Source organism: Monopterus albus, unplaced genomic scaffold (genome assembly GCF_001952655.1).
Source record: "Monopterus albus unplaced genomic scaffold, M_albus_1.0 scaffold28.1, whole genome shotgun sequence".
Classification (NCBI taxonomy): domain Eukaryota; kingdom Metazoa; phylum Chordata; class Actinopteri; order Synbranchiformes; family Synbranchidae; genus Monopterus; species Monopterus albus.
Genome location: NW_018127908.1, coordinates 3,668,939 through 3,683,461, shown reverse-complemented (window position 1 = coordinate 3,683,461; position 14,523 = coordinate 3,668,939). Strand labels below are relative to the sequence as shown.

The 14,523-nt window shown below is 38.3% G+C and overlaps 1 protein-coding gene across 5 annotated transcripts in view; it reads left to right on the top strand.

The window, feature by feature from the left end:
- Positions 1–10,906, top strand: part of ccdc178 (coiled-coil domain containing 178) — a 20,173-nt gene extending 9,267 nt beyond the window's left edge. For 3 of the 5 annotated variants that reach the window (XM_020595666.1, XM_020595667.1, XM_020595665.1), the window contains exons 13-21: positions 485–547; positions 887–1,015; positions 1,139–1,252; positions 1,453–1,598; positions 1,893–2,052; positions 4,520–4,669; positions 7,896–8,030; positions 9,059–9,291; positions 10,229–10,312. In XM_020595666.1, coding sequence (XP_020451322.1) covers positions 485–547; positions 887–1,015; positions 1,139–1,252; positions 1,453–1,598; positions 1,893–2,052; positions 4,520–4,669; positions 7,896–8,030; positions 9,059–9,286 — 1,125 coding nt within the window. In that variant the 3' untranslated portion in view covers positions 9,287–9,291; positions 10,229–10,312. Of the gene's footprint in view, positions 1–484; positions 548–886; positions 1,016–1,138; positions 1,253–1,452; positions 1,599–1,892; positions 2,053–4,519; positions 4,670–7,895; positions 8,031–8,124; positions 8,866–9,058; positions 9,292–10,228 lie in introns of those variants that run through there. The other 2 variants (XM_020595669.1, XM_020595668.1) reach the window with 2 other exon arrangements.
- Positions 10,907–14,523: the final 3,617 nt, after the last annotated feature.

Genomic DNA, 14,523 nt, shown 5'->3' with positions numbered 1-14,523 from the left:
GGTGAGGAGATGGAATGTCTTTGAATGAGCTGTATTGCTGGAGGCCAGGCTAAAGGCGGAAAGCCATCATAAGAAGTAAGAGCTGAAGGAGGGCTGCAGTGAAGGCATGGGGGATACAAGTGTTTCTGATGTCTGTGGGTCAAAGACTGCAAAGGAGTTTCCACAAAATATAAAATATGATGATATTTTGACTTCATGGGTATTTGTTCAGTTACTTTTGAACCCCTTGGATCACAAGTAAATGTGTTAAAAGGGCTAACTCTTCCACACATGTATAATCGATAATCAAAGCTGAGACCTAGCATTTTAATGTAGTAGCCATTATTTTATTTCTACTTGAGAGTGGTGAAGCACAGAGCCTGGACAGAAAAATGTGTCCGAATACTTATGGTCTGGATCATACTCTCAATGAGTCACAGTTTGTAAGAAATACGTGAGACACCAACTTTTTCTTCTTTTTTTGTGCACTCTCTATACTCTACAGAAAGAGATTGAAACCCTGAGGAAAGACCTGACAAGTCAGATGACTGAGATGGAAGTACTGAAGGTAAATTCATTAGGGCTTGAGATTCTTCCACTATGACTGAGCAAAAACTAATAGCAAAATTCTAATGAAAAAAAAAATAACTAGATTTAAACTGAAGCACTCAAAATATGTCATATTTCATCAGCTTTCAGTTTCTGTGGAACACTGATTGTATAAGCTTATTACTGTGTTGTTATTGAGATGTAAAGCTTCACAAAGCACAGACACATTCATAAGGGTAGTTTTAAATGTATTCAGCTGCATAATTTTGTATATCTCCAACTGTTGTTTTTACTCCCTGTTTGTGATTTAAGATTTCAGGGTAATGGCATTCTGCCTTTTATTTTTCTTCTGCACCAGGGTCAATGTGCAACTATCAGTGAAGAATTGAAACATCGGCAAAGGAGCTCAGAGCTAACTAACCAAAAACTTCAGAAAGAATTTGAAGATGCATCTTCAGCAACAAAAGCTCTGGAGTCAAAAATTCTGGTACTGATAAACTTAATAATTCATCTTAGTCCAAAGATAATGTTACAAAAAAGCAATGGTTTAAAAAGATTGTGTTGGATGTTTTAGACAGCTACCTTTGTCATTTCGTTTTGGTTTGTATAGAATATCAAGAAACTGACAGAACATTTGGAAAGGATTCAGTGTGAGCACAGGAATATGTTAGACAACCTTGAGAAGGAGAAAAAACTTAAAGGTGATCATCTGAGAGTCGCTAAGGTAAGAAAAGAAAAGTTAAGGGTTGTGTGAAGCAATTCTTCTTTGTTCAAATATCAAGTTGCTAAGTCAGGTTTACTAAGTGTCACAGCTTTTTAATCATGTCATATTTTTGGTGAACAAAGTATTGATCAAAGCTGTTTGAACAAAATATGGTTGCCTGACTTTTTTTTGTCAGCATTAATGCCACTTTTTGCTTACAGGATTTACACACCACCACTATAAGGAGCTATGACTCCACTCTGGGCAGGATCAGTGACCTCACAAAGAAGATTGAAGAATACAGAGATGCTTCAGATAAAATGGAAAAAACGGTTGAAAACATGACAGAAGTCATAGCAGAACTTCAGTAAGATTAGTTTTAGACAAGAAACACTATACAGTGATTGCTGGTTTAAGAAAAAGGACTATTATGATTGGATTATAGCTTTTTTTAATAGGCTGAGCAGTATCAGCCTTTTTGAAGCAAGAAGAATAAATGCTCAGTGCTTATTAATCTTGCTTTCTAAAACGTTTGGAATTTCTTTCATTTTAAATATTAATATTACTTCTAAAAGGTTCAATATCTTTAAATATGTTGATTTATGCAGTATGAATAATTTTAGAAGCGTAATAACTTTTTATGTTTGCTTTCTCCTTCCAGAAGTGTGTTTGATGTGGTGGATTTCAGAAACAAATCAGCTGCTCTCATAATGAGCACCTTGAAGTCTGATATTAATAACTGCCAACAACGAACACAGCGATCCGTGCAGACACACACTGCTCATGTTACAGCAAGAAAAATGAAAATGGAACATACCAAGGTAACAAATTGTTGTTCAGTATAACTCTGTAAATACATGATTTTTTTTCTGTCAGTTGCTGTGAAATCAGAGATGAGCTGTAAAAAACATCTCATTGTTTATTTGTTTGTGGATTAGTGTCAGCACATTGCTTGTCACAATACTTCCCTTAAGATGCAGCGGAAAGAGCTGTGTGCAATTAAAATTACAAGCCATGGTCAATCTTGTTTAAGTGCTTTTCCCACAAATGACAACTCACTATTGTTATAGTCTTTTGTCTGGACAAATTTGATGATGCGTGTCGTGGTGAGATGCTGTGCCTATTTTGTTACCTGTAGGCCAACATTTTCAACAGCAGTCTCAATGTAAACATACAGTTCACAGTATGAAACAGGCATATAATCTGGACTGTTTTATATTAATCTCAAAAATAATCTCTTGTAAAAACATGAGGATACTGTGCACAAAATGGCATGTATTTGAACACTCCTATGTAAGAGAAATTCCTATTTATTGTAAGGTTTTCATCTGCAGGATTATCAGCCCCAGCCAGAGCCTCTTTGCTGATGGGGGTTTCACATGGCTTATCTAATGTGAAATCACCATGTGGTATATAGTTTCATTAAACGGTGATCAAGAATGCATTAGTTCAAAACAAGAAAAGGCAATGGAGCTTAAGCTGCCATGCATCCAAGTGCAGCAACTTTAAAGAAGTTGTTGGCGTGAGACAATTTAAGAATTAGAAGTCTTCCTCATAGACACAACTCCCATTAGCCAGATAAAAGTTAGCCATGCAAAAAAGGGTTTAGCCTTTTCACTTGACGAAAGAAGATGATATAACAACGGTACTCCTCACCAAATAAAAAGATCAGAGAGAATTGGAAGTTCTTAGGAAATTGGTCACTTTAATCACTGGGACCAATATAAATCACACATAATGTCTACATTAGCATAACATAATAAGAAGTGTGTGCATTCAGAAATCACAGTGCATGAAGCGGAATGGTTAGAGACTTTCAGAGATGAGATTTCTCATAAGGATGCTGACCCAGTACTTCTCTATACTCTCATACATACTCCTGTAGGTTGTGACTTTTCTATTAAACAATGACTTACACAGGTTAGTATAACCAGTAGCCTAATGGGAGGTTGTGTGTGGCTGTATTATGGTTACTTTTAAAGACACAAATACAATATCGAGTATATCAAGGTGAAATAGGCCAACTTCTTTTGAAATCTGTGGTCATCGCAATACAGATCAGACTTTCATACAAACACCTATTTTTTGATTTGATCAAGGCTTGTCGTATGGTGAGGACAAAGTAAACAATGCAAACTGCCGACGTTATCAGTTTCTTATGGGCAATGAAGTGTAATTTGTTCCATTTACACTTCACAACAGCATCAGATGGGCTTTGTCAGTGCTGCATGGAGTAATTAAACCTGAAATCAATAGCAGGCATTTGTCATGTTTACAGCCCCTCTTTCTGCTGGGTTAAACTCATCACTTTAGTGCTGTTCTGTTTTACTGCAGAGACACACTTCATTATGTCTGCAGGTAGAGTTGAGATATTCGCAAGCCAAATATCCAGTACATGGGAACATTGTTCAGATCAAAAGAAGACATGCAGAGAGACACATACTGACTGTGATTTATTTGCTTGATTTCCCAGAATGAATCCATTTTTGTATGCTTGTTCTTTATATTGCCTTAATTAACAGCACAAATACAGAATGCACAGACCTTATTTTACACACATAGCAGGTCAGCAGTACAACTAAAGTATCTTATAAATAAAACTGTTCTTGGGTACCTGTACAGATTGTGAGTCATGAAAACACTGAATTATGTGATCATTCATTATGTGTTTTACATCTGTATGGTATGTCATGCTGCCTCAGCAGTTGTTCTGTAGCTGTGTTCTATAAACAAGTGGTCATCACACCAACAAAAAGCATCAGTGAATGCCTATTGTTGAAATTGTAGAATTCCCATTTAAGGTTCCAATCCCTTGTGTCATTTTGTAAGAACATGTTGTTGACAGGGATGCACCAGTCATATACACCAGATGTGACTGATCCACATTGAATGTGGTTGCTTTGTCAAGGCCATTATAGAATTCATTGTTTTCATTGGCTATGTTCATTCAGTCCTAGTACTAAAGGGTTTTCATAATCCTTGGTCCAAGATCCATGCAGTATGGTTCAATTTACAGATTTAAATTTATAGGAAAAAGAGAAAAAATGTTATTGAATTGATAATGACATACTGAACTGGTGTATCTGAATCAGGACTGGGAGACAAGAAGTCACTGCAATGCATAACTAGTGACAGTGTAGTTTATCTATGTAACAATTACAGTAGTTAGAGTATTGATCTGCAGCCGACCTTGTGCCTGCTTGTGTTTTTGTGGTTATTTAATAGGCACTGTAAACATATTGTTTACATTTCCTGTTTTTCCTAAGCCTTTTGTTTTGGTGTGTGTAGGAAGCACTCAAAATTGCACTGGAGGAGAACAAACGGCTGGCCAAAGAGTATGAATGTTTTAAGAAGATCCTCATGGAGGCCAGACAGGAGGCAGTGTCTGCACTGAGCAAGAAAAACCATGAACAATCATCTTTTCATTATTACACACAGGTAGGGTTTATGTTTTTTTTTTTTGTTGCTATATATATAGCTCATTTCACCATTTTTGTCTCCCTTTAATTATGTTTATTAATTTAAGATTCCAGCTGTTATCTTATATTCTGTTTCCTTTATGGTCTAGTTCATGCTGCTCTGCTTAGCACTAGATACAGTAACTCATCTTTGCATGGGAAGTAATTTGAAGATTTTAACTTGGCAACCAGAGGAGATTAGATAGCAGTCTAATAATGATAAGATAACTTCAGTCAAGGAAGATAATACATGTGACATAATGTAATGATAACTATATAGTTTTACCACCAAGGGGAGTAAAGCTATAAGTTGATGGTACATGTAAATACTATAACTAACACATTTCCTGATTATAGTTATTTTTTTAAGCAGTCACAGGTGAAATGTTTTATTGTTGTGCTTCAAATTTGCATCTGCTCACCACAGCTAATGGTTAGAGATCAGCTGAAACCTCAGGTTGGGATCAGACAGTGAACATGCCTTTGTTGCTAAAATAAGGTATTGACTACTTGAGGGAGACAACTCAGTAGCATTTGCTGTTTAATCTTTATCATTTTTGACACACTTTACCAGGAATAGATCTATAGGTGACAACCATAACATCAGGAAGAAGCCACATTGCTCCTGCAATGAAAAATACATATTATTTGTTCCAAAAATGACTAATACCTTTACTTGAGCAATTCCTCATCTAACTGCATGAATGTTATCAAGTGAAAAATGCATGCAAAAATAAAATCCTGTGGACAGGATTTTCCACGCTCATGATCAAAGCCTGATTTTCTTTTACTCCGGATTCAGCCTTCACCATTTTTGTTTGTTTCAACTCTACACTTCTGCAACAGCAGCCTCTCAGCTTCTGTTTAAAGACTAAATTTAGTTTTTATATGAAGCTTACAATTAATAACGTTTCTCAAATATAGATGGAGGCATATCATATTGAATCCAATGATTCAAGTACACTTTTTTCTGTTTTAAATTTCTAGTTATCTTTATATGGTTTGCATTTTATGCCCCAGTTATTACATATATTACACAATGTGATTCTCCTTAATGGATTTGTTTGTAACTGGTAAGGTACAAAAGGTAAATGCATTTAACATTGTCAGGATCATCTGAGGGATCACTGTGAACATACGTGTTTACAGAGCCCATAATCTTTTTTTTTCTGTTGTATTCAACTGTGAGACATGATTAAACCCATTTGTTAAACATCTTTCAAATATAATCTTGACAGCAGGCTTCACTGACATACAGCTGAAGTTTTAAAACAACCTTTATTATGAGTACATGTGTTCAAGCGCTGTAATTGCAGCAAGTGCAATTTTGAGGTACTTTTACTTTATTGGAGTATTTCTGTTTTATGCTACTTTATAATTCACTATAATTCAAAAGGGGAATTTTATGCTGTTTATGATAGCTTCAGTTAATAGATAAATATTATACATACAAAAATATGATGAGCTTATTCAAATATGATGCAGTATAGTTGATTAAACTACCCTATATAGACACACACACAAGGAATTTGTCTCCCATACAGAACCGAGGCCGCCATCTGCAGCGCCAGCTCACACACACACCGATGGCACACTGTCCCTGCAAGGCGCTGCTCTGGCCATTGGGAGAAACTTAGGTTTCGGTGTCTTGCCCAAGGACACTTTGACATGTGGACTGGGAATAACAGGAATCGAACCACTGACCTTTGGGTTAGGGGCTGGCCACTCTAACTCCTGAGCCACAGCCGCCCTTGAATGGAATAGTTAAGCTATGATCGGTTTGACAAGCACATCAGTATACTGCTGCTTACACATTAATACATTGTTAATAATAATCCAGAACTATAATACATTATAATTCTTTAATCTATGTGACATTTTTAATGTCAGGCTTTGACTTATATACTCTATACTGCAGTATAGAGAATTTTACTTATCTTAAGGATCTAAATACTTTGTCCACCAGTGATGGTAGTGAATTAAATCAGTTTTCTATATTTATTACAATTGTCATTCAGGACAGATGTGACTGGACAACCATGATCAGCATTCCTTAATAGCAGAGTTTGGAGAGCATCATTAGGCACATAGTGCTACATTTAGTGTCATACCATACTCCATGATAACAGGTGGGATAAAGGAGCATACTATATATCACAAGAAAACAATACAGATTGCACCTTTAATATACTTGTATCTTAAATACAGATGATTCAACTCAACTAAGTTAAAGTTATACTCAGAAACACAAACATACAAGCCACTGTATTTTTGTAGTGGAAGAAGTATGTCCCATTTATTCATTATTCAGTCAAGACGCTCCAGAGCTTTTATTCACAATTAGAGTTAGTAATTTATTTGCATTCACATTAGGGCATTGTGTCATCTAAATTTGACAAGTATAAATACTTTAACATATGCAAAATTCTCCCATGTAAACAAAAAAGTGCATAATTAATCAGCATCTTATAGCACTTACTAGTATATGCACCTTTTATACAAATCCTTTTGAATGTACTGTACATGTAAGCATTGCTTTGTTGATGTGGAGGCTTTCAGGTCTTGGGTTTTAACAGGGTACACCATAAAGAGCATTCGTATTATTGTCTTTCCTTCAGGAGCTGATGACTGAGCTAATTCGCTTTAGTTTTCAATGCACTGGGGAACACATTGCCAAGCAATGATAAGCTTTGTAGGAAGAGTAGAGAGATGGAGGGGAAAGAAAAGCAATGGCATCTATCAGAATTTAAACCTCTTTGCTTGAAACTGTGTTCAAATAATAAAGCAAGCAGCATGTCTTTCCAAGAGACTAGGAATAATTTCTGGTTTCAGTGGGGGGTTCATGACTCTGTGTGTATGTGTAAAATATGTCTTGAGGGGATTGGTATAAAGTTAAACTGGGTGAAGTAGAAATATTTTACTCATCAGCTTTGCAGTCACAGAGTTTGCCTCGGCTAGAACAAAACTGCTGAAGCATTTAGAGAAAATTAACCCCCCATCCTGGCAGCCAGATGTGACTGGATTCTGATGAGTGCACACGAGTGGGCAGAGAAACCAAGAGACTGTGAAATTCCTGTCAGGCCCGTGTACTGCAGAATGGGCTATTGACTGCTTTCTCTATTCCCCTCCATCATTCTTCTTGAACACTGCCATTAATTTCCTCTCCTGCCTTACCAATTCCTTTTCTCTGCTTTCTCTCCCCCTAGCTCTCTTTGTTGCAGAAGAGGATGCACAAAGCTTTGGTGAAATACTTCAAACAACGCAGCCTCTATAGCCAGGCTGAACTGGATCGGTGCCAGGCTCTTTCTCAAGAGACCGACCAGAAAATAAAAACAGCCCAGGTATTTGTACATATACATGTAAATCAGGTTGGAAAACTGCACAAACTGTCACCATTCATTTAAATGGCAAATTGCTTCTTCAACTTTTATGCAGGTCCAGGTATTCTACCGGATGGTAGCATATTCTTTTGGATACTTCAGTAACTCCATGTTATACTTGGCATTGTTTGAGCGTCAACCAGCTAGTCAGTTGCTTTGTGTCTCCTTTGCCAAGAAGGTGCAGCCAGGCAAATATCTACCAAGGCTTTGTGCTTCGCTACTGTGGTAGAGTTACAGACACTACTCTTACAGTACCTTAAAGTCTATACACACAGTCATCAGATCTCAGACAGATGTGATGGATGATGTCTGCAAGATTGCCTATGCAGTGACCCCAAGACTAAGGCTAGCTCTGCCTCTGTAGATAATTCTATACACATTGTGCTTAGTCACATTGCATTAACATTTGAGCCTGTTACCAGTTTAGCAGAGGAATTTATGATTTTATTTGTAATTTAGAGTGCGTTCATTAGAACACATGGAAGATATGTGTTAGAGCTTCTTCTTTCTGAGAAGAATAACCTTCTGTCTCGCAGAAGAGTAGCAGCATATTCTGCAAGGTTGAGAAGTAAGGATCTTCAATTAGAGGATAATCGGTGTCTAATCTGTGCTGTGATTCGAGATGAGGTCAAAGAGGACAGAGGGACAGTGATGAATCTTTATGAAATGTCCTGTCCGGCATTACTGCCGAGCCAGGTGGCATGCAATCAAACTATGGATCACTTTTTACTTTTACTCCTTACTTAACAATTACTTGACCTCTAACTAGCCATGTTTGTCAGTTGCAATCTGTTGTTTTTGTGTTAACTTGTTTTTGTTGGTTAATTTGTTGTTTACCAAAATTCAAATTCAGCAGACTTTATCAGGCATGATGAAGGCAAAATATGCTAAGATTTGATTAGAGGTTTTCTAGGGGAGTACCTTGTGAAAACACTATTAAGTGGTTTCCTCCTCAGTTCCTCCTCCTATGACTGCTGACATGTTTTTAGATGGATCTGGTCCAGACGTTACAAGGAGCAGCCATGTCTCAGCAGCCAAGCCTCAAAAGGCCCCAGCAGATCACAGCTCAAGGCAGGGAGGAGTGGGGCACAGGGGGAGGAGCTATCAGAGAGCTGCAGAGTGTGAAGGACAAAAGAGCTGGTGTATTCAAGCGCACCACACCGTCACCCGTCACAGCGCAATACAGGGTCCATCAGAGCAGGCAACATTCACTTTAAACAAGGTCCAACACACGACCACACAATCTGTACGATAACCTAAATATTAAGGTGTTGATTGCAATCTGTAAAGAATTTCACTGACAGTATACAGATAGTGAGAATGCACGATGCAAACTGTGTCATTCAGAACTAAACACAAAGATTCAGTTCCCAGCATATTAAAAAGAAAAATTAAGAAATCAATGGGACTGATTCCAGTTGTAACCGGTGTTAAACCGGGCTGAATCCTGATGAGGCCTGTACTAATCCATCATGTCCACTTAACCCCACAAGCAGAACATAAGCGAGGTCAGGTTAGCGCTTTTACTGTGAAGTCGTGCTTGAATCAGAAGCCAAATGGTAGTTTTCTCCAAAGTAGCTTGAGGGGAGGTAGTTCGGGGAACCCTAGGGTGGGTGGGGGTGGGAATGGGGGACGGCAGGCTGTCATCCTGTTACACTCCTGCCAGAACTGGCAGTTCAGCTTTGTGTTCTGCGAGTTTACACTAGGGATGGCATAATTGACAATGGCTAACAGCGGAGAGCAGTGCAGAGCCTTGTTGAATGGCCAGTAATGATTGGAGCAGACGCCCACTGCCCCGGTCCCAGGGGACAGTAATCCAAGATCCTGTTCTGATATAATTGTTAGTCAGAGAATTTCTGCATGGCTAGGCCGCTTCAGATTCCCAAGCTGGTTGACAGTGCCAGGCAGTTTAATAGAAAAACTGGATGCTGAGGTTTTTAAAACAGAAGCGCACTGAACCTGGACGTGGTTCACCAGGAGCCTCTTGTTCCTCCTCCCCATGAAAATATGAACAAGATGGTAACTTTACTCTCACAATTGTAGACCCATCTACTGTGGATACACATAGACAGAGGGTCTGGTATTATTGCCTTGTCACAAAAATAGTATTTTCTTAATTAGTCTCTTTTAATTTATTCTGTTTGTCCCTTTTTCAACAGGAAGGCTTGTCAGAAGAAATTCAGCTCATCTCAGCATTCCTGGAATCCCTGACAGATGACTCTGCTACCACTGATGATGCTGGGGTGAACAAACAAGCCAATCCAGATGCTGCTGGATCAAATGAGTAGATGCCTTCAGTTCAGATAGCAGTGTAATTGGATATTCACCTGTACCAGACAACTTACTTACCCTAGCACGCTTCACTATTCCCCCCTTTACTTGCAGCAAATCCATAACAATGAAACAGGTGACTTTCATGCTGCTGTCAGGACTGATCTAATTTTAGCTGGGTGAATGATTGCAATTGGCTTTGCCTCATCAGATAATTAATCTATGTCACCATTAATTGGAAAAGAGAATAATTACAGGCAGTGTTGACAGAAATTCTACGCTCCTCCAGATTCCAAGATCTAATTACAACTAGTGAAACCCTGTGACCTTAACTAGCACTTAGTACACCTTAGCCACCTTGACCATGCCCATGTGAAGACCACTGTCTCTGGAAAGACCCCGTTTCTGTGATCACACCCTGCACTCCATCCTCTTCACTCTCTGAAAGCTGTCTCCCTCAATCACTTTTCAATATTCAATCTTAATTTTGTGGAAGTTTAGCATTTTCAATGAGCTGGAGATGAATGATTAATGAATAAATTTAAATGCTTCATTTTGTCCATGGATCATTAGTTAAGTCCTTTGTGGGAAGGACCTGAGAAAGGAGTGAAAATTATTGAGACATTAGCCTGAAGCAATCCAGGGGTAAATAGTGTGCACAAAAGGATGTTGTGTGCACACTATCCACTGGCTTTCTGAAGAACCCTGGGGAAACACAGTTTTCAATTTGAAATTTTAACTGAATCACATTTAGTACTTGTAGAAAATAGATTTTTGTTTCCTCATGTTCCAACAATGTCAAACTAATGGTACACATCACTAATGTTTGCCCCCATATAGACTTTAAAGTGAAGTAAAAATGTTTATATATAAAGAATACTTATTTAAATACGGTCAGGAGTATTCCATAAATAGTTAACCTCCCATCAAGAAATAGGAATAAGTATTAAAAATAACTATTGAAAAACGACACATACTGAGATATTCTTTGCAATTTCACTTGGTTCAGGGTCGATGCTTTTAGACTGCTCCTTAGAAATATGTGTTGCCTTCTCCTGTCTGTGTCTGGTTGATAGAGGTGCTGTTGTTTTGTTGAAATGTCGGATGCCTCTCTCACTAGTGGAGACAGAAGGGGGCAGTGTGGACACAACAACCTTAGAAAGACTACAACACAGTCCATTGTACAGTATCTTAACATGCCCATAGCATGTCATCTCAAATTAAAGGTCATTATTATTCAGTCAATTAGAATATTAGCAATAGTTTTGGTTTAAAAATTATTCTTCAAACCTTTATAGTCTCTTTTATCAGTAAAAAAGTGAATTAAAGTTTCTTTCTGTAGCTTACATATACAGTACCACATAATATTGTACAGTGAGGTACAGTGAGAAACAGACACTAATGCAGTTCCTTATATAGACTACTCGCAAAGCCATGCTGCCACTAGATCACCAAAAGCACCTTGAGGAGAAAAATGTTCAGTCCATCTCATATTCTTTACTGACTATATGGCAATATCTCAAAAGAAAGTGCCTCCCTAACACATTTAGCTACTCACCTTGCACCTAATCAATCCCCTAAATAAATGAGAGTGAGCCACAACTAGATGTCATCACATTTATCTGCCGGAGTGTCTCAAAGTGCACACACCTAAATGCTGCTACTCTAAAAAGGGTGGACTGAGGAAATACTGACTCGGACTACTTGACAGCTGAGGTGTATTTTCTTTCATGTTAGACACTTGTTTCAATATGGTGAGGATGGAATATACAGCAGAAGCCTCACTGTATTGTAGTATGCTGTGGTACATGAAAGCTGGTTTGGAAGATTTTTTGTAGTTTGTATAAAGCATATTTCGCAAGAGATATGTTGGGAAAATCTGATTTACAGGCAGCATGATTCGCATTTTCAGCCTGGCGCCACCATGCAGGCGAAAAGCCCGTTTCGTCTGGATTCACTTCAGTGATCGCTTCTGATCATTGATGTGAAGCCAAGTGAACCAGAGCTACATTCTCTCTTCTCAAGCTAACCAAAATTCTGTTTTGAGATCTTTTTAAATCCGGGAAAACCGAGGTTGTCCACTTACACCACCCTGTCTTTAATCATGAGCAAGTGGACAGTTGAAACATGGTGTTGATGGAAAGAATGTAAGTAGAGAGAGGTGCTACTGTGTTTAAAATATCAATGAGGAAGCTGCTGCCAGGTTTTGGAGCACACAAGAGGGTAAAGGTCTTTTATTAACACTGAGTAGGCCACGCAGTTCTGCACTGCTACATATGGTAGCTGTTAATATAGAATATTTTGGTTATTTATTTATTTTTAACTAAACTATTTTAAACATTGTCTACTGCCCATCTGCCCATTCCATACAATGTTTGTACAGTGCAGTGAGTTATTAGGGAGTGTGCTCCTTTAAAGTTGAGGTAGCTACAGCATCTGTCATTCAGTCATAGTGTTTGGCTTACCAATACACTGGAACTGTGTTTTTGCCCAGGTGAGTCTTTAATGTGGAACTCCACAGAAAACATGCCAAACAAATTCATCAGTATAACAATACATGTTCCTTGTGTTTTTCACACTAATTTGATTTCTAAGATATTTATCTTAACAGGATAATAATTAGTGAAAGTCTCTGACATTTGTGCATGATAATAAATCCATGGCTTGGAACATTTTTTAGTTAATTAGAGTCAATCAATCCAAACTTTGCTCACTTACCGGTGTGAAACCGGAGTATAATGAGCAGAAATCAGCATGGTGATTGGAAAACACAAATTACAGCTGTTAAAGAGAAACTCATCCACTTTTCTTCTGTTGATGCCAAAGCCTGCTGCGAGGATTTAAAATTAGCATGGCGTTCCTTTAATGGATGTTGGGGGAATGTTCTCTTCTATAATTAAAAAAAACGTGTTAATATCCTTGCAGGCTAAAATAAGAGAGGTTAGTATGATTAGCTGACAACTCTTTAAAGGGACATATTGGTCAGCTGACTGTTAAACCAAACATGTCTGTATTATCATATGACTAATGCTTGTTACTATTGCTAAACCTAAATTACCTTAAGTGCTGTTTATATGACATATTAGTAATGTTTTTGTCCATGTTTAAGTAAAAAATGTGTAAGACCATTCCAGTGAGGTGGTCAGTACTGCTGCCTTAGTAGAATCATGTGGCATATTAATGAACCCCTCTGATATATACAGGACAGTTTGCTGTTAAAGGCTGTGTATATCTCTATGGGCACGGGTACATTCATATTATTCTTGACATATTCCATGCCCCTTACATTCATGGTGTAATGATGTGAGTAATAACCTGGTGAGGTTAACAGCACTCTACAATAGGACCTTTATCTGATCTAGGCTCCCAAGCAGAAGCGGTCACGATATATCTGACCTCACCACTGGGTGTAATTTCCTCTCATGAGGTCTTGGAAAGGGAGAGCTTACGTTGTTGAGCTCATGTTGTTGGGACTGGTAACAGCAGCTTGCCATTGTATTAATTATTGTCAGGGAATCCAAGGGGTGTAGATAATACAGAATGCACTGCTTGGTCCCATTTGTTTCACTTGTCAGTGGAGTGAATAATTGGGAGTGCTGACCATATTAGACAGAATTTCTAAAAGATACAACTCAAACAGTTGCAGCTCAAAAGTATGGCATGGAAATTAAAAAGCTTAATGTCTGAGAATTTCAAATCAGTATGGAATAATTTGCTAGCTTCCCACTGCCAAAGGAATTTACTGAAGTTTAACTCTGAACTATAATTCAGATACACAGTGAAACATACAGTTTAGAAGATTATGCTAAATTAAACTCTCCTTATTTTATTTGTCCCAGAGACACTATAGTAGTTCAGATGTACATATAGACATTATACAGATATTTTACATCGTTTTTCTTTAAAGGTTTGAGAACTTTGATACAGTTTTAATAGAAGTGGGTTGCTAATACAATGGGGCTCATCTTGAAATTCTCCCAAGGAATAACTATCAGTCCTGCTACAGCAGCTTCAGCGTCCCTAGGTGACCGCGCCACTGAGCCCATGCTCGCTCCATCGCACCCCACTCCACGCCTGCTGCCACCCTGAAGGTAGATGCATCACACTGGGGACACTCCGCAACAACAGCCCCTTCTCCCTCCTGCCCCCAAACCTTCTCCATGGCAGGGTGGCCTCCTGCGGC